This window comes from Aptenodytes patagonicus, chromosome 11 (assembly GCF_965638725.1).
Source record: "Aptenodytes patagonicus chromosome 11, bAptPat1.pri.cur, whole genome shotgun sequence".
Classification (NCBI taxonomy): domain Eukaryota; kingdom Metazoa; phylum Chordata; class Aves; order Sphenisciformes; family Spheniscidae; genus Aptenodytes; species Aptenodytes patagonicus.
The window spans coordinates 1,311,314-1,338,685 of record NC_134959.1 but is presented as its reverse complement, the minus strand read 5'-3'; the positions used below and the strand labels follow the sequence as shown (position 1 = coordinate 1,338,685).

Below are 27,372 nucleotides of genomic sequence, written 5' to 3'. Positions count from 1 at the left end.
AAGATGGCACCGCCCCGCCGCCTCCTCCCGCCCCGCCCAAGATGGCGGCGGGCGGGAGGGTCCCCCCGAGATGGCGGCGGGCGGCGGCGCTCCGCCCCCTCGCCCGACCTCCCCAAGATGGCGGCGGAGAGCCGCGCTCCTCCCCTTCACGGCGGCCCCAAGATGGCGGGCGGCGGGGAGCGGGAGCCGGAGCTGGAGCGGGTGGTGGAGGCGCTGGAGCTGCTGCTGCGGCCGCCCGCCGGGCCCGGTGAGCGGGGCGACGCGGCCGGGCCCGGCTCGGAGGGCGCCCTGCGACCGGAGACGCTGCGCAGCAACGCGGCGGCGCTGGAGGAGCGGCTGCGGCTGGCGCCGGGCTGGGCGGCGCTGCGCGGCCTGCGCGATGCCGTGCTGGCCCGGGCCCCCGCGCTGGCCGCCGGGGCGGCGGGCGAGGCCGAGGCGGGCTGGGCCGCCGCCTGCGGGCTGCTGGCGCTGCTGCTCTGCCTGAAGGAGCGGCTGGCCGCGCTCGCCGCCGCCCCTGCCGCCCGCGGGGCCGGGCCCGGGGCCGCGCCGCCGCCCAGCGCCGACACGCTGAGCGTGGCGCAGGGCCGGGCCGTGGGGCGGGCGCTGCGGGCCGCCGTGGGCCTGGGCCTGGTGCCGTACCTGCCGCCGGGCGTGGGGCAGCGCCCGGGCCCCCCCGCGCCGCCCCCGTCGCCGCCGGCCACCTGTGGGGCCCGGCTCCACGCCGCCACCGCCGCCCTGGCCGAGCTGGCCCAGCACCCCGCGCTGGGCGGCCCGCTCCTTGCCCGCCACCTCGGCCTCCTCCTCGCCGGCCTCTGCCTGCTGGGCCACGGCCCCGCCGCCCACAGTGAGGTCCGTGGGCCCCCTCTCCTCCCACTCCCCCAGTGCCATCGTTGCCGGTGTGGGCACCTGGCCCTGCCAAAAACGTGTCGGGGTCACCAGCCTCGCCAGAGCCCGCCCGGCGGCACCGCTCCCTGTGTTCCGTGGCTGAGCCCGTGGCTGTGCTGGGCTCCCGCTCGCTGAGCGCCGGGGCTGCCTGCCCAGTGGCAGCTCCCATGCCGTGCACGTTCATCTTGATGTGAGAGAAGAGATGGGAGCCAGGGAGCCCGGCGAGGGGCTGGAGGGGCACTGGCACGTGGTCGGGACCGGTGGATTTAGTGCCGGCAGCCGAGCTGTCTTCACCACCCCGGGGTTTGTTTTTTCCAGGGTGTTACGGAAGCGGAGCGAGCGCGGTGCCGGGAGACCCTACGGCACGTCCTGGACCGTGTCTACCAGCCGCTGGCAGTGCGGGAGCTGCTCATCCTGCAGGGCCGGCCCAAGCAGGTACCCGGCAGCGTCGGGGCCATCCCCGGCGCGGGGCGCTCGGGGTGCGTACCGCCCGCGGTGCTGGGACTGTGTGTTCCCACGCTCCGAGGATGCCTTTGCTGCTCTCCTGGAAACGTTCTTACACCTTAAAAACAAGTTTAGTGCAGCACGCCCGTCCCTGAGTGCCGTGTGAACACACGGGTGAAGTTGCTGGGTGTGCATTGCTTGTGCGGCAGCAGCTCGGGCCCCCCGCTGTACAGGGGTGTGTGGGTGAACTCGGGGACTCTCATTGCCGTGCCACGGCACGTGCCGCCTTGACTTGGCAGTTAGATCTGCTGTGCCTGGCCAAGCAAAGCGCCTTCTCTTCCAGAACCTGCCCCTTTCCGCTTGAGGGGATGAAGCGGTGCTGCCTCGGCACCGGCTGCTGTTCGTGGCCGTTTCAAAGGCTGCCTCGTGGCAGCGGGGAGGAGGAGATGGGGGACAGGTGCTCTCTAGGGAGACCTTCACGTTGTGTTTAGAGTCCCCGGGGAAGGGGACTGCATCCCAGCTCTGGGTGGGTGTGTGCGTACCTGCCACGTCACAGCTCAGGGTCAGGATGCGAGGAGCTGCTGGCGCGCACGCGGGATAGCGCGGGGCTGCTGGCTCAGGCGCAGCTCTGTGCCACGCGCTGACCCTCCGGCTGGGATCGCGTCCGATTCCCGAGCAGGCAGCAGCTGGCCTTTCCATGCGCGAGGGCTGCAGAGGGTCCATACGAGGCACTTGCGCGGGGCGGCACTCTCAGTGTGTGCTGTGGTTCTTCCACACAAAAGCAGGGGTCTCCTGGTTAAACAAAACCCGAGCTGATATCCCAAGCCGATATTTGGACGATGCCCTTAATAACACGCTTTAACTTCTGGTCAGCCCTGAAGTGGTCAGGCAGTTGGACTAGGTGATCGTTGTAGGTCCCTCCCAACTGAAATATTCTATTTCTATTCTATTTCTATTCTGTGCTATCCCCCACCAGTGCTGCGGTGCCAGCCTGCCGCCTCAGGGTGTCCGAGCAAGTCACTCCATTCGAACCGCTCGCTTCGTGGGTTCGCAGCCTCCGGACAGCTCTGCTGTTTGCGCTGTCCCGGGGGAATTGCTTTGCTTGACCAGGGAGCCTGCGGGCTCGTGGTGCCGCTTCCGCAGCCCAGCGCTTTGTGCCGGGTCCTGGCGGGGGTCACTGCTGCGGACCCCTTACCTGCATCGAACCTGACTTTGTCCCCTGAGCCACTGTTTTTGGTAACGAGGCAGAGCTGCTGCCTGACCCTGAGAGGCTTTAATTAAAGGCGGGAAGCCCTGCGCAAGGGGATGCTCCTGGGAAGGCTGGCCTCTCTCATTAAGCCCTAATTCGCTTTGTGCCACTGGATGAAGAAGTGATTTATTTAAAAGGTTTCCCTGTCCTGTGCTCCTGTCTCAAGTCCTGCAGGGCAGGGCGCAGGCTGTTTGCCTGTTAGCGAGGGTTTGCACAGGAGTGTGCAAATACGATGCTCAGCCTGCTCCTTTGTTTCCTTTCAGAGTCCTCCCTCTCCCGGGGAAGAAACAAAGCCGGCCCTTGTGCGGGCTCCAGCGTGGCTGCGGCGCCTTTGTGGTCAGCTGCTCTCCGAGAGGCTAATGAGACCCAGCGGGGTTCAGGCTGTGGTTCGGGGCATCATGGAGGGAACAGGCGGTGAGTAGGGTGCTCCCGCGCTGCTCTTGGCTTCCAGTGTCGCAGATTAAAAGAGAGTGTGATGATGTGTCTGAGACGTTTCATCCCATGAGAGGCCCGGGAAAGACAGTGCCGTCACAGCACTGAAATGGGAAACAGCTTTTGTCAGGCCAAGCTGACTCTTCCACACTCACGCAGGTTTTGCCTCTGACTGTGCTGATCTCCCAAACCACAGATGCCTTTAGTTCGTTGTCATGTCCAGACTGAAAGCATCCAAACTCATTTAGTCTGTCTATGCCTCCGTGGGGTTGTACCTTGTGTGCATACGGAGCGCGGTTCGTTCTGAGGAGCTGCACTGGTGCCGGTTCGGTGGGAGCCGTGCTCAGTGCTGGGCTGTGAGTAGCTGCAGGTGGAGTGAGACCCGTCCCGCTTCGGGGCTTGGCAGCCTTGCTCCCCTGCTTTCCATTTCCTGCCAGGGAGGGAAACTGTTGCTCTCTAAAAGCTGAATCCCGCAGTTCCTGGTGCCAAAGCTTCCTCCGGCCAATACCAACCTGATGACACCATGCAAGCATGACCTCCCTCCACCTTTTGGCTCATACACCTGTTTGTAGAAGTTGTTTTCCAGTATCAAAGGTCTTGGACAATAATTTTTTCCCCTTCTGTCATTAAGCCCAGGTCTCTCCTGAAAGATGCTTGGTTTAAAGAGAGTAATAAGAGCTAGAAATCCGATTTTTGGCCAGAAACATCTGGCTTCAGCCAAAACCTGCCATTTGCTGTCAGTCTGAGCTGATCTTGGCTTTCTGCTGGTGTAGCAGGTGGCGCTGGTGCTGAAGCAGCAGCTGTGGACTGGAGAAAATGCGACGCGGTTGCAAAGATCCTGGCTTCCTGCCCGCAGCAGTGCCTTTCCCTCGAGGACTACTACAGACTGGTATGCCCCCAGGTAGGTCCCTCTCTCCCCGCAGCACGCCGGCTCTGGCTGGGAATGCGGAGCTGGCTCCTGGCTTGGAGAGTGTCAAGTACTGTCGCTTCTGCTTAAGCGTGGCCTGGCTCGAGGCAGGACAACGTGGAGATGTTTTTCTGCTGCTCTGGCAGTGGGACGTGTTTCCACCCTACTCTTGAGTTTTCCGTATTTGATTGAAATGCTGGATAATGTTGCCTGATCGCACGAGCTGTTCAGCGCTGCACTACGAGGAGCTCTCTGCTGTGGAGCTCTTGCTTCCAGCCTTTGGCGATGGGAGCGGTGCAGGCTCTTGGTTTGAGCCCAGAAACGCATCCTGCGTCAGCGTGTGCATGGGAAGGAGGCCGGCTCTTCCATAGGTGGAATGTCGTGCCAAATGTCCAGCAAAGCAGCACACGGGAGGAGGCTCCTCAGTCTCTGCTGTTGGCTGCAAGGAGTCGGCCTGCCCCGCCTCCTGAGGGGCTGCTGATCTTTGTTCCTTTATCGTGGACTTTCCTTCCAGATTCTGGACTTGCTGCACATCCAGGACAAACTGACAGCACGCCAGTTCCAGCGAGTGGCCACCACAACGCTGCTCACCATGGCGAAAGAGCACCCTCAGCTGGCAGAGAAGCACCTGCTCCAGCCCCTGTTGGCGCCGCTCCTGCGGTGCTCGGAGACAGCAGGTACCCACTGGTCTCTGCCGAGCCCCAGCTCGCAGAAGAGTCCGGTTTCTCTTCTCGCTGATCTTTGTCTTTCCATCAGAATTTTCTCAGGGGCTGGTGGCTGGGCTGCTGAGCGCGCAAGCCCAGCTCTGTCAGTTGTGAACGTGTCCGTGTGGCGGGGTGCACCATATTTACTAGCACTTGAGCCAAATTACTATAGCGTAAGAGCCAAGTAGTGGGGTTTCTGCCATTTGTTCTTTGGGAAACTCTCCAGTCTGACAGTCTCGTTTTGGGCTTCCGGACGGAAGCCATCGGTTCCCCACGCTGACCGAACAGCTCTCCGGGGAATAATCCATCAGGAAGTTGTGGTCTGCTTTGATTTGCTTGTAACCTTGCAGAGTTTACAACACTGCAGTGATATTTAGCGCCGCTAACGAGGGCTCATCGGCTCCCATGCTGCCCTGATGGAGGGGAGGGAAGGCAAGAGAACTATCAAAGTGCTTTCTGGTGCTGGGAATGGTGGGGTTGCCGTTCTGCTGGAGACCCCTCAGTATGTGGGGGTGCTGATACTTCTGCCCTTTGTTTTCAGAGCTAGCAGTGGAAGATTTATCAGCAGGGACGGTGCTGGTGACAGAGGCAGAGCTCGGCAGCTGTGTGGAAGATGTGCTCAAGGTATCATGTCTGATTTGGGCCTGAGGGTAGGCAAGAAAACTACTCTTAAGAAAGAGCTGGTTTGAGACTTTCTGAGCGGTTCAGTGTGTGTCTTAGACTGTGACAAAAACCAGTGTCTCCTGCAGTCGTGATGCTGAGGCGAGGCCGAGAGCTGCACAGAATAACCGTGTATGCAGCATTGCACTTGAGGGACTGCAGCTTTATGCTGGATACCAGAGGCACTGCCTGAATCCTTTCAAGCATTCTCACCCCAAAATGTTCTGCGAGATGGCAGTGAGCTCTTGCTGGTTGTTTTTTCCCAGTCTTTCTGGTGTGTCAAAGTAAGAAGAGTCTGAGCAGTGGGCTGGTAGCCAGGAGTCTCCATGGTGCTCTCATATCCTCTTTCTCCATGAGCTGCAGCAAGACTTTCTGAGCATTGCTAAATTGCCCAGCTTCTACAGGACCGTTGTGCCTGGGTGTACTGTCAGAGCAGCTTCAGGACTGGGGCTGTGATCGTAGAGCAGGTAACAGTAGAGCAGGCGGGAGGTCCTAGTCAGGAGTACCGCTGGCCTGGCACGTGTTGCCTCAGGCTGTCGATCCCTGTCCGAGATGATGGTGCTCACCTACCATCATCAGAGGCGTGCAGCTGGTCAGAGGGAAGGGCGGATCGCAGGGAATCCTGTACGTGCCGAATCTTCAGAGGATGCCTCGGCCCTCCTCCCAGGCTGTCGCTGGCCCACCGTCCTCTTAGTGCCTCCATGCCTCAGTTTCCTTCCTGTAGAGCGTGGATAATACGGCTCCTACTGAGCCCACGGTTGCCTGTGTGGGAGGGAGAACCTGCTGGGAGCTGCTCTCCCTGCTTCCAAGGTCTGCAGAGGGCAGCCTGAGCCAGAGTGCTGGAGCTGGAAGCCTTTCTACAGCTCCTGCAGCATTAACCCCTCACGGCGGAGTGGGTGGCAGCCAGCTCTTGCGTTGGGCCAAAATGCTTCCGAATGAATGACCTGGAAAAGAGGGCGCTTGAGGTATCGGCAGGCGGCCGGCTGTGCTGGACTGCTCAGCCCTGCAGTGAGGGCAGCTTGGCAGAGCCCCCGGCTCGTCGCTCGGTGGTTGTGCAGCCAGTTGGCAGCGAGGCATTCGCAGTGGGCGCTATGAAGCGAGCAGATTCGGTGTGGCTCTGAGGCTGCTGAGCTGTCACCGGGGTGAAAAAGAGGGTGAAGGCGATCTCGGAGACATCGCAGAGCCGCGGGAAGAGGTGGGAGAGCTGTTGCAGTTATCCTGGTGGCTGCTGTTTGGAAGCAGAGAGCGTGTGGGTAAGGGGGAAAGGGGAGGGTGGGCGGCAGCGCAGCCGCAGGGGAGGTGCTGTTAGTGGCTGTGTCCTCACCTCAGGTGTCCCAGAAACGGGGGGACACACTGCAGCTGGTCCCCATTGGGTGTCCCCAGCGGTTCATCTTCCCCTGCTGATATCTCTCAGTGGGCTAAAGGCATTACAGTCTAGTCCCGTTGGACAAGTAAGGTAAACTGATAATGATAAGTAAGGAAAAATGAGCGGCCTGGTTTGCAGGGACCATTCTGAGCTGAACCCCGTGACACGTGGGTTGCCGTGTGCATGAAGTTAATTTTAAAACCATGGGTGGGTAATCCTTCAGCAGCTGCTGCTGGGTGTCCAGCCACCTCCTCTGCTGCCCTGCCCTCCGGAGCTGCTCTTGGTGCAGGACAGTACCTGGAGGCGGCGGTGGGGCCTCGGAGCTGGTCTGTGTGCCTGGCTGCCGAAGCAGGAGGGATTGCTGAAGCTCAGCAGCTCTCCCAGCCCGACGTTCAGGCCCCGATCAGGTGCTGGGAGATGGGGAGAGTTCAGGAGAATGGAAGGAAACTTGGGTCTCATCGGAGGAACGCTCTGGCTTTGCCAATAACAGAGCACCTTCCATGGTAGAAGAAATGTCTTGTGGGCAGGACGGTGCAGATTTCGCACCTTCTGTGGAGCTCCTTCCTGCAAGGCGTCCCTTGCAGCGACAAGCAGGGCATTCAGCAGCGCAGATCTTGGCTCTGGCGTTTGGGGGAGAGGCGGGGTCCGTTCTTGTGCTCCCTGTGAAGGAACAGGGCTCTTCTGTGGAAGCCACTCTTCTGAAACCTTCCCTCATCGCTCCTTTTTCTGCCGTTCCCACCAGTATCACCAGTGCCGCTCTTCCGGCTTCGCTGCCTGCCCTGACAGCAGCCCAGCTTTCTGCTGCGCGTTCCAACCCAGAAGGACATCTCCAGCCCAGGAATTCAATTTTAAGAAACTGGTGACTTGCTTACTGGCATGCCCCTAGGCAGGCTAAGCTCTTAAATGCTGTGATTGTTGTAGTATTTTGCGTGGTAATGATCTGTTGTAACTAGCTGGCAGGCAGAGACCAGTCTGGAGGGCTGCTCTGTGGCTGCCGTTCACAATGGGAGTGCTGGGGGAGTGTGGGGCGGATCCCTCCTTAATGGCATAGTGCTGGAGGCTTGACAGCAGCCAGATTAGCGACGGAGACTCCAGCCTGGGGATTTGCGGGGGTTTCTTGCCTAGCAAGTGTCATTTGATGCTGAGTGGGAAACCATCCTTGGGGCTTCATCAGGGAGGCTTTGTGTACAAAAGGTTCTGGTTAGGAAGAATGGCTCCACGGGGATTAGCACAGGAAAAAAGGTCTGTTTGCATCAATACAGGAGGGCAGAACGTTATCAGGACAATCTCCCTCCTAGCCCTCCGACCTGGGTTGTCACGCTGCCTCCAGCAGGTAAAAGCTCTTTGGTCTGTCCCCAGGGCACTTCCAGCCCTGGGGCAGGCGGATTGCTCTCCAGCTGCGGAGGTCGGAGGTGTGGGGAGCGCTCTGGTGTGAAGGGACAGCATCTTCTGAGCAGGTAGTTCACCAGCTGACACAGCTGGAAGTCCCTTGGAGAACCTGTGAAGAGACTTTATTTCCCCCCCACTTCTTAAAGCTAAAAGCTATGGAGGAAGATAGAGCCTGCTAAAATGAGGACCTGAACACAACAACCCTGAGTAAACCCTGAGTCCAGCTGGGCAAGGCTTGGTATTTAACCATTTTCTAGACCGTTTTCCCAGCATATTATGGCTTTGACTGAAAGCATCCTACATGGCTTTCAGTTTCGGACAATTCCTTTAAAAGGATTCAGAAGGAAACATAATGTCGTAAGACTTCTGTGAGTGTTTTTCCTGTGCTCTGTGGGCAGCAAGGTAGGGCTTGTATGTGGTGAGCTGGTAACAGTGGCTTGCCTGGGAGGGGGTTGCTGGTTTCGTGAAGGAGGGCATTGACAGTGATTCGGGAGGGTGCTGCTTGAGATGGGGGAGAGGAGCACGGCCCTACAGCCGCCTCAGAGCACCTGCAACCCACTTGCTCAGCTCAGCACACGTCAGCCCAGCTGCCCTGCTAGGGACTGATCTCTCTATTTGAGATTTGGCTCTAAGTGCAGTATTTCCATAAAGATTTGCTAATTCAAAGGTGCCTGTTGCATCTCTCTGTAACACAAGACCTTACCACTAAGCAGCAGACTTCCTGAATAGCTAGCTGCAGTGTTCCTGTAGCTTGGAGCCCTGCTGTGGTTAAACAAATGCTAGGAGAAAGATGGTGCTGAAGGCTGCTTTAAATACAGAATATGGCATAATCAGGGAAAACAGGCTCCAGACTGAAAGGAACAGAGGCTGAAAACCGTCCTCCCTGGCGGCAGCCGTTCTGCACAGAGACGTGCTTTCTGTCCTTCCCTTTGCCTTCCCTCTGCTCCACGCAGGTGTCTGACTCTCCTCCCTGTGCCCTTCTCTCCATAGGTGTATGTGGTTGGAAATGACAGCTCGAGCCTGCTGCTGGGATCCTTACAGTCAGTCCTGGGAGTGGTTTTTTCCCTCTATTCCTTCGCCAAGCAGAATGTGTCATACTTACGGTAAGGAAGGATTGTGCACAGCTTCTTCTGGTGTTTCATCTTCTCTGTTCTGCCCACCTCCAAAGGACGTGCTCTACATGGGCATGTACAGAAGCCGAGACCAATTTTTCTCACCCTGAAGAGCTCTCGTTCAAAGTAGGCAGTAACCGCAGGCATAGGCACGGTACACGACCTTACTGCCAGACCTGTGCCCGAGGAAGCAGTTCTCGCGTTAGTTTTTTGTCTTCCCTGAAGCCAAAATGTTCAGTGTAGAGGCAAGCGTGCCCCGCGGGAGCCTTGGGAGCGCAGGTTAACTCTTAGTGCCCGCCTAGGAGCAGGGATTGTGATTGTCTGCGGACGGAGATGGTGATGCTGGGACCTGGCCGGGTGTCAGAGGGATCTTGTACTGGGGATTTAGAAACAGGATAAAAACTGGATAAAACAGCTTGAGCGCTGGCTCTTGGAAATACAAGATCATTCGTCTCTGATCTGGGATCACTCTCTCCTGGTATGTGCTGGACCTGCCTCTCGGCAGTTGTCCCTCGCGCTGTGCCCAGCTCCCCCACAACTGATGGACGATGGTAAGCACCCCGTGTGTCAGTCACGGTGGCAGGGACAGCGGTGACGAGGTGCTGGCTGTCCTCTCTCCTTTCTCCTCCCAGGCTTCCCCTGGGCTGCCCTGAGTTTGGGCCAGCCTAGTAAATACGCTCCTGGTGGGTTTACGCTTTGCTTTGGTGATACTGGCACGTGGGTACTAGAGGCTTTCCCTAAAAGGTCTGTGTAGACACGGTCCCTGCTCTGCTATTATTAAAGACATCGTTAATCACTTTGAAGAGTAGTGAGTACAAGTTCGTAGAACAAGCCAAGCTAACACTGCTGCTGGGTGAACAGAGTCGCTGCTCCATTCTGTCTTTGCAAAGGAATTTGGCAGGGGTAACTAAAACCACAGCTGCCTGGAAGTGTTCGGGTTTCCAGACCCTTGGCACAGCGCTGCTATTCCACCTCATTAACCTGGCTCTTTCCTTGGCGGGGGTTTCCGTGCCACCTTACAGTGCTCCCCGTCTCCTTCCTCCTCTTCCTTGGCACAGCTGACAGCTCTGTGCTTTGTCAGGTTGGCGTGAAGCACCAGGCACGGCTTGCCGAGGCTGCGTGGAAGTGGCTGTCCTTGTACAGACATGCTGTTCAGAGTGCTCCCTTCCTTGCTGGGCTGAAATCTTGAAGGACCCAGATCCTTCCATCTGGGAACGCCAGAAGGACGGGATGTGCTGCTGATCCCCTTATAAACTGGCACAAAGGCCTTCAGCTGCCAGAGCTGTCGGCCCAGAGCATCCCAAGGAGTGTCCGTGGTCGCTCCAGAGCACTCTTGTCTTTTCCCTCGCCCCGAGATGCGTGCTCCTGTTGCAGTGCTGGTGTGCAGGGAGGGGTGCAGCGGGCAGAGCAAGGTCACCACTGCTTTCTCTCTCCTTGCCAGCTCCCCGTGCCAGGAGATCCTGCTGTGGTTCTTGGAGAAGTCGGAGCGAGAGGTGTCGCTGGCCGTGCTGGAAGGCTTTGCAGGGCTGAACAGCAGCGCACGCGCCCTCCACCCACGGTGCCGGTTCCGCACAGGCAGCGAGGGTGGTGCCAGCATCGCGGTGGAGGAGACCATCAGGTGAGTGCTGTTGGGGCAGTGCCGGGCATGGAGGGCAATCCCCAGGCATCAATTCAGTACGTAGGGCTTTTCACGGCATGCCTGGCAAAGAGAGCCCAGGCGAGCGTGGGGCTGCTAGTGCCGTCCCACCACGGTCTCGTCCCGCCAGGCGCCCGGGTAGCTGGCTGTCTGCGCTGAGCTCAGGCAGGCGATGCTTCCACAGAGCCTCCGGGTTCCTCGTACGCGGCGCAGAGCTCTGACTTTAAGCCCTGAAAAGCAGCACGTTCTGTCTGAGCGTTAGTATGTGCTCTCCGTGTGCTTTTCCTGAGCCCTGAGTCCTGCCTGCGGGGTGTCTGGGAATGGGACATGCTCCTTCAGTCCCAGCGCTCCCCAAATTCAGCATCCACCCTCCAGCCCGGGCCTGTCTCGTGGCAGATCGTGGCTGCGTGGAGCGAGTGGAATCCCTCGGGCGCAGGTGGCACCGTCGCAGCAAGGACTTTAGCGATGCCAGTGTGGTGGAGCCAGCGACTGAGCTCCCCTCCTGCTCTTGCAGATGGTCTCTACAAGTAGAGGCAGAGCGTGGCCATGTGGGGAATAAACTGCAGCCATTAGACTCCAGCCACGCAAACTGGGACTGTTCAGCAGCGTGACATTTGGTTTAAAGAGAGGTAGCTGTTAGCTGGCAGGTACGAGCCCAAGGCAGTGCTATCGAGCAGGCAGAGCACACAGCTCCTGCCCAGGAGCATCCGCGGGCTGGGTGTGCCGGCAGTTGGGTGCACCCGTAACAAAACCCCGTACAAATACGCTTGTTTTGGTTTCATTTCAATCTGTTCCTGACCTGAATTAGAAGAAGGTCTGCCCCGGGGTCTGCACTGGTTAAACTGGGTATTCTTTAAAATTACTCCTTAACGGCCCTGGCTCTGTCCGTGTCTGTCCTACTTTTATGGCTGTGACCGCTGCATGAATTAGCCAGCGCTAGTCCCGTTCTTTATAGGACGGCTGGATTAAATGTGTGTTTTGCACTCATGGTTTCTGTTAATGTTATTCCTTTAATGAATGCAGGTTAATTAATAAACTGAGTGCGTGGTCACGTAGACCAAATTAACTGAGCAATAGTTTGGCTCAGTTGCCTCCGGGCTTCCATTCTCAGTAGTGCTGGGAAGGCTGGTGCTGGGAAGGAAGGTTTCCAAGAGAAGGCAGAAGAGGGGTTTCACCTTGCCATGGAGTAGTTTAGAGCCAGCCCTGGAGGGCGTCCGGGTACGTACGTGTTGGTGACATGGTGACCTGTTTCAGCGATGAAGATGAGGCCCTCTACCAAAAGGTTTCCTCGGAGCAATGCCGTGTGGAGAGCTTGGTGGAGCTCTTGTCTCACTGCCAGGAGAGTGGTCTAGCTGGAGACTTCTTCATCCGCTGCCTGAAGGTAAGGGCAGGCAAGTCTCTGTTTGGGGCACATCTGCAGGAACGGTTTCCCTGGGCCAAGCCGTCTGTGTGGCAGACGGCAAAGGGGACCGAGGGTCCCCTTACGTGCCTCGGGAGCACTGAGCCGGGGTACGGCACGCGGTGGAGCGGTCCTGCTGTGTGCTGGGCAAGAGAGCCCGGGAGAGGGAGGCAGCCCTGGTCCCTGAAGGGGTTAACCCTCGTTCCCCCTGGGCTCTTTCGACACCAGGAGCATGTCTGAAGTTTAATGGTGTGTTTGAGGCTGTGAATAATCCCTGTTGCTTCCTTGGCTCTAGCGGGGCACCTGCTCCCTTTGATCCCGCTCCCGATCCCCTGCGGTTCCCTCCTGGCCTTGCCTGGGCTGGGCTGTGCTTTCTGTGCCCTTGCTGGCAGGTAGAGCCCTGTCCCGTAGGGGTTTGCAGCACCCTGGGTGTAGGGACGCTGCTGTGACATGGGTGGGACACCCAGGAGCTGTGGGCAGCTCTCGGAGACCTTGAGCTACCGAGTGGAACGTCCTGGTCGCGTGAGGCGTCCAGCACGAGCTCTGCAGAGGGGACGGGGGCTCCAGGTGCCTTTGTGAGCAGCCACTGCCAAAAGCAAGGCTGAAAGCAGAGACCCAGTGAGCCTGACAGCCCAGAAGATGGTTGGCCCTAGGAGAAGTGCTCGGGGGTGCTCTGTGTGGTGTCCACGGGGATGGAGGTTTGCGAGGGTTTGGCCTGCTGACAGGCGTGTGTGTGAAAGGGGATGAGGCTGGAAGAGGGGAGGTAACCGGGAGCCCTTTGCAGCAGGGTAGAGGTGTGGGTAACGCGGACCTGCTGCACCCAGGACCACTGGCGTGGTGACCGCGGTGTTCCTGGCACTGGTTTGCCTGTATTTAACCATCGCCTCTCCGTGCCCTGTGCTTCCTTCCCGGCAGGCACTGACTTGCGTGGCTGCGGAGGACGAGGCGGCTTCAAACTCGGCTGCAGCGCCTGGAGGGAGTCTCCTGGAGCTGGAGCAGTGCCACGCCAGGCAGAGGAGGAAGCTGCTGGTCCTGCAGCTCGTGGCCACGCTGTGTGAGAGCGTCTCGGACACCGTGTTCACAGACGTTGCTCAGGTTGGTCATGGCAAAGCCCTGGGGGATCGGCGGCTGGAGCGTGTGGCAGACCAAGCTCCGGGCCGCTGGGCTCTAAGGAGACAATGGCTAAGAAACAGCTGGAGGAAGCTAGAGCATCCCCAGGAAAAGCAGTTTATTGATTCAGTTGCAAGTGTCTCAACAAGACACCGTCCTATGCAGTGCCGGCAGGAAGGACAGAGTCAGCTGCAGAGGCAGGAGGGAGCAGCCCAGCAGACATCTTCCTATTTGTCTCCGTGGTTGCGTGTTAAAAGCCAAGAGAGTAGAATCATAGAATCATTAAGGTTGGAAAAGACCTCTGAGATCATCGAGTCTGTGTGTTGATCAGAACTCTGACTTGCCAGCTTCTCATCTTTATTTTCAGCAAAATTTGCTCCCAGGTTTAACAAAGCTTAAAGACATCTGTATCCGACAGACCTTTTAAGCAAGTGCTTGCGGCTTATCCGTGGTGTTGGTGCCTGGTTTTCCTGGCATGTCTCAGCAGCCACCTCCGGGCGCTGCGGTAGCTGGGCTGCCAGCCGGACAAACATGGCACGGCGCCACCACCGCGTCCCGCTCGCCCCTGGTCCCCAGAGAGGCCGTTCGTGGCTTTTCTCTGGTTTCTGCTGCTGGGACACCCACACCGTGTGGTATGTGCCATCGTCAGGGTTGGCGTAAGTGTGCTCACACGGTCGGCACTTGTCCATGTCTTGATGAACGGGCAGCTGCAGAATTTATTAAATGCTGTAATTTCAAAGGCCAGCTGGGGCTCCTTCAACCTGGTACCAAAAAGGATTGTTAAAATATGGCACTTCTGTCCGCCCTGAGCCCACGCTGCAGCAGCGCTGAAGGGGGGGCCGGCTGTCCTGCACCGTGCCAGGTTGGGAAGGCTGTTGGGCGCCGAGGGCGGCGCGGTACGCCCCAGCTGATCAACGTATTTTAACTTCCTCATCCTGTTTTGCTTTGTTTTTTTAACTCGGTGACCTGGTTATGCCAGTTAACTGTGACTGGCTTGAGCGGAGGCGGTCACTGCTAACGCAGGTTTCCTCACTTTTCTCTTTGGGACAAAGGAGTCTTTGTCTGCGCTCTGCAGTGACAGAGGGGACCCAGCCGGTGTCATTGTGGCGCCCGCCGGTGCAGCAGCCAGCGCTGCTTTGTCCTCACCTGCCTCTCCATCGCACCCACCCGCGCGGGGCCGGCTCCGCTCCCTGGGTCAGAAAGTTGGGATGGGAAACGGGGGAAGGATTTTGCCAGGTTTCTGGGTCCAGTCGTGAGTCTAGTATAGAAAGAAACAGCCACCAGAAAAGAAACCCAGACAAAAAAAGCCATTATACTTCCACCTGGGGGTTGTATTTCAGGGAGCGCTCCCTCGGGCTGGGACAGCAGCTGCAGAGCTGTTTTTTAAGTGGGTTCCGCAGCACAGGGTTCCTCCGGGGCGTTGGTTCTTGCTGTGGGCACTCCGGAGCGTGGCTTTGTGCATAACGGGGTCGGAACAAGTGGGATCCCTCTTCCCAAAGCCAGACCCCGGGAACGGCGGCAGCTGTGGACCCCCTCACTTGCACCATTTACTTTATTTACATTTTCCCCCCTCACAACCGAGTTTCATGAGATCGACTTGATTTCCTTCATACGCCAAGGATGCTCTCCTCCTGCATGAGACAGAAACATGTCCCAGTGTTTTATTTTTCGAGCTTTTTTTTTTTCCCCTTCCAGATCAAGGTGGGGTTTTTTTTCTTTCTAGATTAGGGTTCTTTTTTATCTTTGTTTTTCTCAGTAGCTATCTACTGATAGATTATTTATTCCCGATGTTCCTATTTTTTTTGCATTAAATATAATTTCAACCCATTCGGCTTGTGTGTCACTGTTTTGTGAGAGCAGATGTTCTGACACTTGTTTTTACTTTCTTGCTGTTTGACGGCATTTCTTTTCTGGACTAATCAACCCAGAAGGTACCTAAGGCTTTTCTGCAGCCCCTCCCAGCCAGCCTCTCTCCTCGCTGCAGTAGGGATGTGCTTAACGAAGCTGGCAGCCATCAGCTCTCCTGCTGATGAGGAAGCGTGTTGCCTGCACCCGGGTGCCTGTGCCCCGGAGGCTGGAAATGTGGTGGTTTGGTGCGGTAGTACCTTGTTGCCCTCGTACTTCGTTTTCCAAAACGGGAGCAAAACGGTTCCTCTTCTTTTGCAACGCGCCTGTTACGCAGGAGCGACCCTGATCCAGCCCCTTCCCAGCACGGCCGGGTGCCGCCGCAGCCGGCGAGCTCCCCCCGAGCCGTGCGGTGCCAGCGCAGCTGGCAAAGGCACGGAGAAAATAAACTCACTAATTTCAAGCTCCGTTAGAAAGGCAGGAAGCCTGTGGGATCAGTGATGTTGGTGCCAAGTGTCGAGAGGGCCAACGCCAGCCACGTGGGAGCGTTATGGGCTTGGGGGGGTGGGGGGGTGGAACCCCAAGTATTGTGAGAAAATCACAAAGTAAGTGGCACACGTGGTAAATGTCCCGGCTCCAGCGTCGGCGGCGTGTGGGTAAATGGTGTCTGATAACTGGGGAGCCGTGGGGCAGCCGGGCTGGGGCAGCCGGCAGGAGCTGGAGGTGTCCTGGGCAAGGGCAGGTGGCTGGGAGCGACCCCGGCCTGGGGCGGGGGCCGGGAAGGGGCTGCGCTCTTCCCCAGAGCTTGCCGGGGGTGCAGGCAGGTGTGATTTTTCGTTGTCGTGAAGTTTATCTGAGCCGCGCTAAATGCCTGCTCGGCTCTGGCCGTTGCTGCCGTGCCGTGTGCCGGCGGCCTGCAGCACCGGTGCCTTCCTAAAGACCACCACGTGCTCTTTAGTTCTCTCTGTCTCTGCCTCCATCTATTTTTTTAATTTTCTGAGCCCGAGCCTTTCTCTAGCACGGTTTCATACGAACCCTCTGTGTTTCCCTGTTGTTGCCACCACCCCGACCTTCCCTCTCAGACCCATCCCAGTTGGCTTTCCAGTTCCCATCCCACGGCACGGCCGCGGCGGAGCGGGGACAGGAGGCAGAGGAGGGGCTGGGCTGCCTCCCCCTGCCCCTGCAGCCCCCACGGGGGCTTCTGCTGCCAAAAGCAGCCACCGCGGTTTAACCATCGCCTTGTCCCGGGGCTGTGGCAGATGGGCAGCGTGAGCTTGCCCAGCCCACGCCGGAGCCCGGTGGCTGCGGCTGCTGATGGACCGGGCTGGCCCTCCCAGCCCTTCTCCCGAAATCCTCGACCGCCGGTTCAGACAGCCTGGCACGGGGCTGGGGGCTGCGACCCCGCAAAATCAGCCCCTCCGTGCTAATGCCGGAGAGGTGGGCAGTGGTTCAGGGCTTCGGCGCCCCCGGGCCCCGGCTCCCTCCTGCAACCCTGGTACATCCGCAGCTGGGCTGCACCAGCGCCCCGGCTGTCCCCCAGCTCCCCGGGGCTCCCCGGTGCTGCTGAGCCCGCTCACCCAGGCAGAGTGATGGCGAGGGAGCCGGGAAGGTGCTGGGAAGGCGACTGGGACGGGTCTGAGAGGGAAGGTCGGGGTGGTGGCAGCAACAGGGAAACACGAAGGGTTCGTACGAAATTGTGCTAGAGAAAGGCTCGGGCTGGAAAAATTCAAATAGATGCAAACAGAGACAGCGAGAGCTAAAAAGCACCCGGCTCCGGGAAGGCACCGGCACCCCGAGGTGCGGGCAGGGGCAGGCGGTGGCAGCCTCCTGGGAGCACCCTGGGGATCTCTCCCCCCCCTAACTGCTCTTCCCCGCGCTCTCTGCTGGCAGGTGGAGGAGTTCGTGGCAGCCACGCTGCAGCGGGCCTGCATCAGCCCAGCGCGGGGCCCTGGCGCGGCGGCGGAGGCGCAGACGCTCGCCATGGCCATGGGGCTCGTGGCCGCCATGCTCAGCGGAGCCGTCCAGGTGAGGGGGCGAAGCCGGGGTGCTCGGTGGCCGTGGGGAGGGGAGAGACCAGGCATCATCCTACCGCGCCTGGCTGAGGGGTGCCGCAGCCGGTGCTCTGGGGTCTGGGTGCTCCCCAGGTTGGGGTCCCTTTTTAATCTCAGGGTATATATGTATATATATTTTTTTTTTATTTTATTTTTCCCTTGGAGCGGTGCCAGGGTGCTGGCCGAGGGTTTGATCCCGGCAGGGCACCCCTGAGAGCCCGGTTAATTAATTTATAATCCAAAATCCGCTTCTGAGAAGGTGCTGACAGAGCAGCGCGGTCACATACCATGTCTCTAAATACCAACGCTGCCGCCTCTGCATCCCAGCACGTCCACGGGCTCCGTCTCTGGAGTGCAGCGAACCTCCCGGTGTGGGCTGTGCCGTTCTTGAAAATCCTCTATAAAAACGGTACCTTGCTCGGTTACCCCGTTACCTGGTGCCAGCTGAACTGCCGTCGGGGAGCGAGCGCACGTTCGTTGGTGCGCTGCGATCACTCCGGCTTGCGCTCACATCACTGAGCTGCCGGGGTTGCTTCATCCCCGGACTCGCCCAAAGGAAAATCCGGCTGTTAATGGAAAAAGATAATTTATTGTGTCGTATTGCTAAATTCCTAACGTTGGGAAAAGAGGCATTATTTAGTTGAAGAAAACTTAAAACCAGAGTCTCGCAGCTCTAATGGGCCCCCTCCCAGGCGAGCTCCTGCTCCCGCTCTGGCGTTGACGGGAGCAACTTAACTCGGCTAATTGAATGCAAAAGGTTTCGGAGGCAGCTGCAAAGCTGTTTGGGTTTCAATGGCCAAGGGGTTTTTTTTAAACAGTCATCCAAAAGCTCCCCAAAATCTCCGCTAAAGCATCACTTTTCAGGTCTTACAGTGCAGATTTTGCCTCTGGGATTAGCAGTTAAATCCAGTTTAGGGCAGGAACTTCTCCCCCTCGGGCGCTGCAGCCTCGGGGCAGGTCGCAGCTGCCTTGCCTGGAGCTTCCTTCCAGGCAGGACTGACAGCAGGACGGAAGGCAGGACCGAAGGCAAGCCCCGACACGGACACCGCTCTCCTTTGGGCTCTTGCCCTTCCCACCTTCTCCCATGGCACCGCCGGGCCGGGCCGGCGAGGTCACGGCTGCTGCCGGCTGCTGCCCTGCTGGAGATGCCACAGCTGGGATCAGCACTGGGGCCACGGGGCATCGCTGTCTCCAAGAGCGGCTCGTGGCGCCTGGAGCCCGGCTCGGGCGGTGGGGACGGAGGGTGGCTGGCTTGGCGCTGCCGCGGGGCTACGAAATGGCCTCTGGGGCTCGTGCAACTCTGGGCTGCCTGCCTGCCTTGCCAGGAGCATCCCGGGGAGCGAACCTCCCGTTACGGCTGTGCCAATGCTGCTTCTCTCCCTCCCACAGCTGCAATCCGGTGACTTCGCCGTGCTGAAGCGGCTGGTGCCGTTGCTGGAGGAGCTCTCCCGCACCTATCCCGAGCCCCTCACCCAGGAGCTGGCCACGGACCTGCGCATCACCATCTGCACCCACGGGGCCTTCTCCCCTGGGACGGTGGGTGCTGCTGCCGACGGCGTGCTGGGGAAGAAGCCGGGGACAGGAGCGCAAAGCCCTGCCGGCAACCCCGGTGGAACCCCATGCCCAGGGGGCGGCTGGGCACCGTCGCAGCACGGCCGCAGCAGCCCCTCGGCTCCCAGTGAGAGGAGCGAAGAGCAAAGTGCGAGCCATGAGACCGGCACTGCGGGTCCCGCTCCAGCCCCGTGTGCCGACAGCCCGGCCCCGGCTGGGCTCCAGGAGCTCCTGGTATCGGCCTACGACTGCCAGCCCCCTGGCCGGGCAGCCGCCCTGCGCCGCCTCTCCAGCCTGATCATGCAGCGGGATCCGGAGGCGCTTCGGCTTCAGGAGAAAATCCTCCAGGTACCGGGCTCTCGCCGCAGTCCCTGTCCTGCGCCGCGGCACAGAGCTGGGGCTGAGCGTGCCGGCGGGCTGGGGGCAGGCTGGGGACGGTCCATGTTATCGGAGCCCTCCAACCTTGCTGTCGCCATCGGCTGAGGGCGCCGGGCAAGAGGGACCAGGGCTGCCACTGTGCGCTGCCAGCCCGGCACGGGGCTGCTGCCGACGGCGCTCCCCCCTCCTCACAGGTGTTCCTGGAGAACGTGCAGCATGAGGATGCCTTCGTCTATCTCTCGGCCATCCAAGGTGAGCGATGCCCGGCCGGGGCAAGTGCCGGCGCTTCGTAGGAGAATGTTTTTGTGCTGAGGGGGCTTTGGGCAGCGAGGGTGAAGAGCAGCGGAGCTGCAGCCAGGCTGGGGACTCAGCATCTTCTGCCCTCCTGGACCATGTCTTCATGCTGTTCGGTCAAGCCTGGAGCCGCGTGCAGGCTCTGCGCCGCGTTCCCAAAGCCGGCAGGCTTCATCTCCCAGTTGTGCTTACTCAGTGGGTAATTAGTTCATTTACCCTCTGACCTGCTGATCTGCACAGACCACAAGTGCCTCCTTGGTGGAGCCCTGGGCAGGTTCACCCTCGGGGCATCCCCTGGCTGGATGACACCCGGGAACGGGTCACCGTCCCCATGCCAGGTCTGTGCCACCGGCTTGGGGCTGCGGTTTCAGCGTGGTGTGGACACAGCCCCAGCACCCCGGCCCTCCACCCGGCTGACATTTTGGCTCGCCGGTCTGTTCGGCTGAGGCTGGCAGAGGAGCCGGGGCCATAGGGACCCACCGGTGCTCCCTTGGGGCACCGCCACATCCCTCCCCATGGCCAAGGAGGTAACTACCGACCGGTGCCGGCCAGCCATGTGGAAGTGGAACCACAGCAGCTTTCTCCGGGTCGGTTCCCCGATCCGTCGCGTCTCGTGGCCTTGCAAATTGTTGTCCCCGCTGAGGGGAGAGAGCAGCAGTGGGCACGCACCTGGCCCCGGCGCTGGTCCCAGCCGTGCAGGCAGGAGGTGGGGAACAGCAGGCAGCGGGCTGGCAGGAGAGCAGCGTGCCGCTCTGCTCGCTGCCCTCCTCCCTGCGCTGGGCTGCTGCTGGGGGCACCGAGTGTTGCCGCTGCTCACGCTGCTTCCCGGGAAACCCTCGGGTCCGCGCTTGCTCCAGCACGCTCAGCGCAGCCCCATGGCACCGGGCTGCCCGTCGGGATTTGCAGGAAGGTACCTCCGCTCCCAGGATGACGTGGGCGTCCTGTGCGATGGCTGTGCTGGCGGGTCGTGGTGTGCCGGGTTACCTGGAAGGGAGGTGCCGTTCCCATGACCCGAAGCGATACCGGCGCCGCCGGGAGCCCTGGCTGCCGTTGGGAAGGTAACCCTCAGCAGCAGCTGGAAAAGGAGCTTATCACTGTGCTTCCCTCTGCCTGTACGGTCTTGAGTGGGACGGGTTTGTCCTTGCCCTGCAGGTGAAACACAAACGCTTCAACCGTCCCCGGGTGATTAATACACCCTGTGCAGCTGCCTCCGTGTTTCGCAGCCCGGCTGCGGCTGTGATTAACCCTGACGCGGTTCCTTGCGGCAGTGACTCACCCAGCCCGCGCTGCGCTGGCAGCGGCACCTGCCGCCATCTGTGCCAGGCGGGCTCCCCGCCGCCCCGCTCGGACTCCCCGCTGCAGCGATGGGGCTTGCCCGCCAGCCGGCCGTGCTGGTGCTGGGACCAGAGCCGGCTGTTGCGGCACTGCTGGGTATCACAGAGCCGGGCTCCGGTGAGGCGATGCCAGAGGAGAGGTCGCTGCCCCGCCAGACGTGCCCGGGCTTGCGGAGGGTAACCCATGCCGGGCGCCCTCCGATAACCGGGGAATGGGGTTGGAGGTGAAAGCGGCTGCTCCTGGAGGGCAGGGGAGCTGGGGCTCGGCCTGACTCAGCACTTGGCACTGCCGGGGCAGCCTCTGCTGCTCACCCTTTCCCTGGAGAGCAGCCTTTCCCCATCGGAGAGGCGCCCGCCGTCCAGGGAGCCTGACGCTGCCGGAGCCTTGCCTGGTGCCGGCCCCCAGCCTGGTTTTCACCCAGTGCTGTCTGTGATGCTCCGCTCAGGCTTGCTGGCTCCGGGCAGCTCTCTAAAGGGATGGCAAAGCCAGCGCATCCCTGCGGTGTAGCCCGATGTGTGCCCTGCACCCGGGGTCTGACATCTCTTCATCCCTGGGGAGACACGGCAGGAGTGGGGCACACTTGGGCTCCGGCTCCCAGCCTGGGCTGGGCAAACCTGGGGGGGGGTGTCGTTGAACCCCGGCAGGGACGAGGACACACCAGCAGCGTGTGCCCAATGGCTGGGAGCTGAGAACAGCGACCAGACACTGTGCCCGAGCATCGCCTGCAGTACCCGGCTGCCCCGAAGCTGTGCCAGCCCGGGGACGAGCCCCGCAGCGTCCGACGGCCGGTGTGCCGAGTCGATGCTAGGTCGATGAACATTAACCCACAGCAATTTGTGGGCACCTGCTGCCAACTGCCAAATCTTTCAGCTTGGCACCCAACCAGACCCAGCGCTGGGCTGCCCCGGCGCTGTGACTTTGTGCGGAGGGGGCTGCAGGATGTGCCGCGGGGCCGGGGTGGTGCAGGGGGTCCCGTGGGTGACGGCTGCACCTGCTGCACCGAGGGGCACTGGGGCGGCGCAGCCGCCGGCAGTTCTTCTGCCGAGGGTGGTGGCACGTGCCATCCTCATGCCTGGCCCTGACCCGCGCTTTCCTCTCGCTCTCCCCCCAGGCATTGCCCTGCTCTCCAGCGAGTACCCGGAGCGGATCCTGCCCGTCCTGCTGGCACGGTACGGGTGCCCGGCGCGGGGCATGGAGGACACCACGGCTGCCATCACCAGGATGAAGCTGGGCGAGGTGCTGATGCGTGTCACCCGGGCCCTGGGTGAGTCCCTGTGGGCGCAGCAGTGCTGGTCGCTGCCGGCAGCCGCAGCACCACTCGGCCCCTCGCTGCTCTCTGCCGCGCCACCAGGTCCGGGGGGTAAAGCCATCGGGGCCTTCTTGTTGTCTGGAGGTGAGAACCAGCTCCCATGGCCCCACCATGGGGGGTTGGAAGCCGAAGGGCGGCTGGCCGGGCTTTGCCGGTTGGGCCTGAGCCGGGCGGCAGATCCTGCCGGCAGCCCACCATCCCCGCAGCCAGCAGCGCTGGGCTCGGAGGCTGCCAGGAAGTGCCTGGACACGCAGGGCTGAGGAGTAAAAGCTGGATGAGGCCTTTCCGGCAGCCGCTGTTGGGACACGTCCTAAAACGCCTCGTCTTATTCCCCAGAAGAGGCCAGGCCAGTGAGAGCGGGCGGCCGGAGCTCTCCATAGCTGGGGAAGGTGGTAGCCGGTGTCCCCGCTGCCCGAGCAGCCGGGCGGGGGTCCTCAGTCACCAGCCGGGCGTTTTGTTCCCCGGGTTGGCCGTGGCAGAGCCCATCTCCCTGGCTGCCTGGCCTGCCGGAGCTCTCCTCCGGGGCACAGCCACCGCCGCGGCGTCCCCTGGCCGCGGTGGCATCCCTGAGCTCTGCCGGCTGTGGGCGTCCTGCCGGGGCCGGTGCTCCCTGGGCCGGGTTGTGCCGCTCCCCTGCCCGGCTGCCGGGACGGGGACGGGGCATCCTATGGGTCGGCAATCCCACCATCTCCCCGTGGAGCTCCACCGAGCAGTGCGAGCGGCAGCAGAGCCTCTCGGTCTCTGAAGGCCCCTGGGCGATTTCCGTGCGTCCAGCCCTCGCCTTGCCCGGCGCTGCAGCTGCACCACTCTGGATTTCCCTCGGCAGCTGCCCATGGCACGGCTGGCAGCGGGACGGCGGGCACGGCCTCCGTGGCGGCTCTCCCCGCTCCCCGCGGTGCCTCTGCCGCGGGCAGTGACTCCGGCGCGTCCCGGCTCGCCTGTGTATTTATAGAACAAATAGCATGAAGTTGTTTTTGTTGCAAAGCTTCAGGATTCAAGAGCGAGGATTTATCCGGCGCTTCCAGGAATGCTCTGCTCTGTGCAGCAGCACTGCTGCGGTTCGGAGCTCTCCTGCTGCTGCCTGGGGACTGCCGTGCCTCCCTCCTGCCCCATCCCCGTCCCTGTCTCCATCCCGCTGGAGCAGCTTTTTTCCCATCCGGGAGGGGATTTTGCGGCAGGCACCGATCGCCCAGCAAACGGCCGGCATGGGCAGCGTGGCTGGAAGTGCGCGGCAGCCCCGTCCCAAGCGTGCGGCGCCGTTCCTCTGCCTCCAGCAACGTGGGGCCGAGCGCCGTGCGAGGGTTCATGGAGACCTCGCACTGACCCAGTTGGCTTTCGCTGCAAACCCATTAAATCTGCTCTGGGTGCGCCACAGCAGACCTTTTCCCTTCTCCGTCAGGAAGCATGTGCCTTGCTTGCTGCAGGAAGGGAAACGCTCCGTGCTCTTTCTGTGGCCGTCCAGCACAGGGCCGGTGTGCTCTTGGCTTCGGAGGAGATGCATCATGCTCGGATCATCCAGCACTGCTCAGACTGCCATAATACCGACTCCTGGGGTGCAAGCACAGAGCAGGCTGCCTTCCCGAGGAAGGGCGGCCGTCCTTGGCATCACGGCGCTGCCCCGAGCTCTCCCACCCTGTGCTGCGCAGGAGCCGTCCCTGCCCCTCCAAGCACGCGGTCCTTTAGTAACGGGGAGGGCCATGTAGGAAGAGTGAAGCTACGACGGGATGGTCCTACGGAAGGACCTGGCTGCCCGCCGCCTTGCCTGTTCCTGCCCAGCTCTCGGCCGTCGCATGCAGTATTTCCCCTCCTTGCGCACAGCCGGTGCTGCCAGGCTGTCGGCGCGCCGGCGGTGCAGCGGCTGGCCAGTCCCCAGCCCCTTCGCAGCAGCGGCCCCGAGCCCCTGCGTGCGGGGTGATGGGGTCCCACCGCTGCCTGCAGGGCCTATTCCTGTCCCCGCGTCCCGGGGCATCCCACTGCCTCCATCGGCTGCAGGACACCAGCTTACGGGGCTCGGGAGAGCCGGGAAACCACCGAGCTGGCGGTCTGGCTAGCCCACCAGACCTTCCTCCTTTCCTCCCTTACCGAGTGCCGCCCCGCACGCCCCTTGGCCGGAGCAGCCCCTGCCCGGTGGGAGCCGTGCCCACGCTGTGCGGCGCACGGCCACCGGCCCGGGACGCCTCTTGTGCTTGGGTGATTGTGCATGCCGGTCACGGGCTCTGTGCGCCGACCTCTAATTAGGCGGCTCACACATCCGCGGCGCCTGCGGGTGCTAATTGGGGGAGGGTTGTGCGGCTGAATGACGTGAGAATTTGGGCTTCACACTTCGTTTCTGTGTGCTGGATCTGTGGTCACCTCTGAACGGCCCCGCGGGAGCCGGGGGGGGGGACGTGGGATGCACCGAACAGTCCCAGACAAAGGTCTTTGCCGTGAGGTGTGTGCTGCCGGGGTTTGCCGGCACCCCGGGGGACTGCGCCACGGCGTCCTCGTCCCTGGCGCCACGGCAGGTCCCCGCGGAGGCTCTGTCTGTGCCTCGCTCAGAGCTGTGCCCAGGGCCCCGCACTGGGCACAAGCCGTGGTCCAGATGTTGCATCCAGCTGTCGGGTGGTGCTGCAAGGGGGGGGGTAGCAATCCGGCTGCTCCCGATGGAGCCGGGGCTTTGGCAGGAAGGGGCTGTGGGTTTTTCCTTGCCCGTGACGTGCCGCTCCGCTCTCTCTTGCAGGGGACATGGTGTTCAAGCACCGGGAGCCGCTGGTCCAGGCCTTCCTGCGGGGCGCACGGGACCCCGACGGCGCGCTGCGGGCCAGCAGCCTCTCCAACCTGGGCGAGCTCTGCCAGCGCCTCGGCTTTCAGCTGGGCTCCATCGTCCAGGAGGTACCGGCTCCATCCCGGCACTTGCTGGCCCCTTCCCCGGGGTCCCTGCCTGGGGAGCGCGGGGGCCATCGCTCGTTAACAAGGGCGGTTCGTTAGCGGATGGCAGGGCTGCTGAGCGCTCGCTGCTGGGGGCACAGCAGCCTGGGCTTTCCATAAAGAACACGAGGGATATTTGCTGACAGCGGAGAGTATAAAAGTCATTGGATCTGAAGCAAACACTCGGGGAATTCTAGCCCCCATTTTTAGGGCTAAAAGCTTTATAAACAGCTAAAGATGTTGCTTGTGCAGCGAAGCGATGGCCCTAGGAAACGCGGCGGTGCCTGCTCCACCCATGGCAATCGCACTGCAGGAGGAGACCCGGGGGCACAGCCAGTACCTGTCAGAGGCACCTCCTCCCGCTTAATGAGACCTCGTTACCCTTCCCGTTATCACGATGCAGCTGATGGCTGGCGGGGGTGCCCGGTCCTCGCCCCGGCTTGCAGGCTCCCGGCGAGACGCGGCTGCTGCCGGAACTGTGGTCCCGGTGGGATGAGCCTGGCTCTCGTGGGGGGGGGGTCTTCTCCCTGGAGGTTTGGGGGGAGGCTTGCCAGGAGCCGCCGGCATCACGGTCTGGCAGCCCTCAAGCTGGTGGGTCTGTGCCCCCGCGGGAGCCGGAGCTTTGCCCCCCAGTGCCTCCCGGAGCAGGAGGGAGGTCAGGAGACATCAGGGGTGCGGCACTCGGGCTTCTTTCCCCGGTCCCCGCTCGCAGCCGCTCGGCGTTGGTAGGGTACCGGCAGCGTTTGATGAGATGCCAATGCACCACACGCAGCTATTTCGGGAAGACGCTAGCTCTGCTAATTCTCCCGGCTGTCACTGCCGGGGGTTTAATTAGGTTCCTTCGACTCTGCCTGCTTTTTATAAAGCTTTCCAAGGTGTCCACGTGCCACTCAGCCCCTGCGAGAGGGAGGGCTGCTCGGTGCCCGGCGCCCTGCAAAAAGCCAATCCCCCCTGGGTTGGGTGCCCAGCAGGGGAACGTGTGGCTGCCCCAGGCTGGGTGCAGGGGTCCCATCCTCATCCTCCAGCCCCAGACCACCCAGGGACATCCCCACCACCGTGGCCGGCTGCTCTGCTGGGTCCCCCCATGTCCCCCTGCCCCTGCTGACGGCCCCCCCGCCCTGTCCCCCGCAGGTCACCTCCTGCTTGACGGCCATAGCCAAGACGGACCCCGAGGCGGAGGTGCGAAGAGCCGCCGTGCACGTGGTGGTGCTGCTGCTGCGGGGGCTCAGCGAGAAGGCCACCGAGGTGGGTCACCTCCCCACTCGTCCCCGGGGGCAGGGGCAGCCTCCGCCAGGCTCCTGGGCATCCCCGGGCACCGGCACGGCGCTCCTCGGGGAAAGCCCCTGCACCGCAGGGGCTGCAGGGCTCATTCCCGGGCAGCTTCCGGGGAAAGTCCCGTGGGACCGGGACCTCCAGCTTGTGCCTCCCCCACCAAAGGCCCCCCCCCCCCCCCCAGTGCCGGATCCTTCCCACAGCAGAGGGGACTTCACGAGGGCGTCCTTCTGAGCTGCTTGGCTGTACCGTGAGGCAGTGCCGTGCCACGGGGCAGTGCCGTGCCGTGGGGCACTGCCAGCTCTCGGGAGCCGTGGGAGTTGTTCGTCGCTGATTTGACTTGGAAAGGCCCAGTTTTTCTGCGGGCCGTGGCCTCCCTCCCCGCTTCCCAGCAATGAGCGTGTTGGGACTCAGCTCCCGTGGAGGAAACGGCCGGTTCCCCACGGGAATCCCCACAGCACAGATCTCAGCTTCCCCTCGCGCCCCCATGCCGGAGGGACGCCGCGATGCACCCCTGTGCTGCTGGTGTGTGAGGAAACTGAGTCACGGGAGGGCCAGGGCTCACGCCTGAGGCAGTGTGGTGGTGGTGGTGGTGCCGCCGTGTCCTGGCACCGGCAGCGTCGGTGGAAGGGGCAGCATCGTGCCTGCTGGGGCATGCTGAGGGTTGCATTTCGGGTTGTTGCGGGTGCGGGCGAGATGGCGGTGGGTGCTGATGGTTCTCCTGCCTTCTCTGCCCAGGTGCTGCGGGACGTCCTGCGGGACCTCTACCGCCTGCTGAAGCACGTGGTGGTGGCCGAGCCCGACGGCGCGACGGTGCTGCACGCCCAGCTGGCGCTGGAGGAGCTGGACGCGGTGATGAGGAGGGTCCTCTTCCCCCCGCAGGTGCTGGAGAAGAAGATCGTGGTGCTCCCGTAGTGGGGCCGAGGCCACAGAAACGAACTCTTCCTGCTCCAGCGTCAGGGCCAAGCGGCTCCCCGAGGGGAAGGGTCCGCTGTGCCCCTGGGAAGCTGCCGGCAGCTGCCAGCCGGGGAGGAAACCGCAGCCTGGGGAGGGCAGGCAGCTGCCCCCGGGCTCCCCGCGGCCGGGGCAGGGGGGCCTCGCTGGGACAGGGCAGGGGATTAAAAGCAGACGTGCTCA

The 27,372-nt window shown here is 61.6% G+C and overlaps 1 protein-coding gene across 1 annotated transcript; it reads left to right on the top strand.

The window, feature by feature from the left end:
• Window positions 1-117: 117 nt before the first annotated feature.
• Window positions 118-27,372, top strand: TANGO6 (transport and golgi organization 6 homolog). Its single transcript, XM_076348882.1, has 17 exons — window positions 118-849; window positions 1,204-1,320; window positions 2,842-2,992; window positions 3,784-3,911; window positions 4,432-4,594; window positions 5,163-5,245; window positions 9,027-9,139; window positions 10,590-10,766; window positions 12,039-12,165; window positions 13,099-13,278; window positions 17,029-17,163; window positions 18,579-19,088; window positions 19,313-19,370; window positions 21,859-22,011; window positions 24,776-24,927; window positions 26,095-26,208; window positions 26,974-27,372. Exons 1-17 carry the CDS (start codon window positions 118-120, stop codon window positions 27,148-27,150), a joined length of 3,270 nt encoding a protein of 1,089 aa, XP_076204997.1. The 3' UTR covers window positions 27,151-27,372.

Bases quoted from the DNA above. Each gene is read 5' to 3' on its own strand.
- TANGO6 (XM_076348882.1), top strand. From the start codon at position 118: ATGGCGGCGGAGAGCCGCGCTCCTCCCCTTCACGGCGGCCCCAAGATG. The intron at 1,321-2,841 runs GTACCCGGCAGC...GTTTCCTTTCAG, and splicing joins TGCAGGGCCGGCCCAAGCAG to AGTCCTCCCTCTCCCGGGGA. The intron at 2,993-3,783 runs GTGAGTAGGGTG...CTGCTGGTGTAG, and splicing joins CATCATGGAGGGAACAGGCG to CAGGTGGCGCTGGTGCTGAA.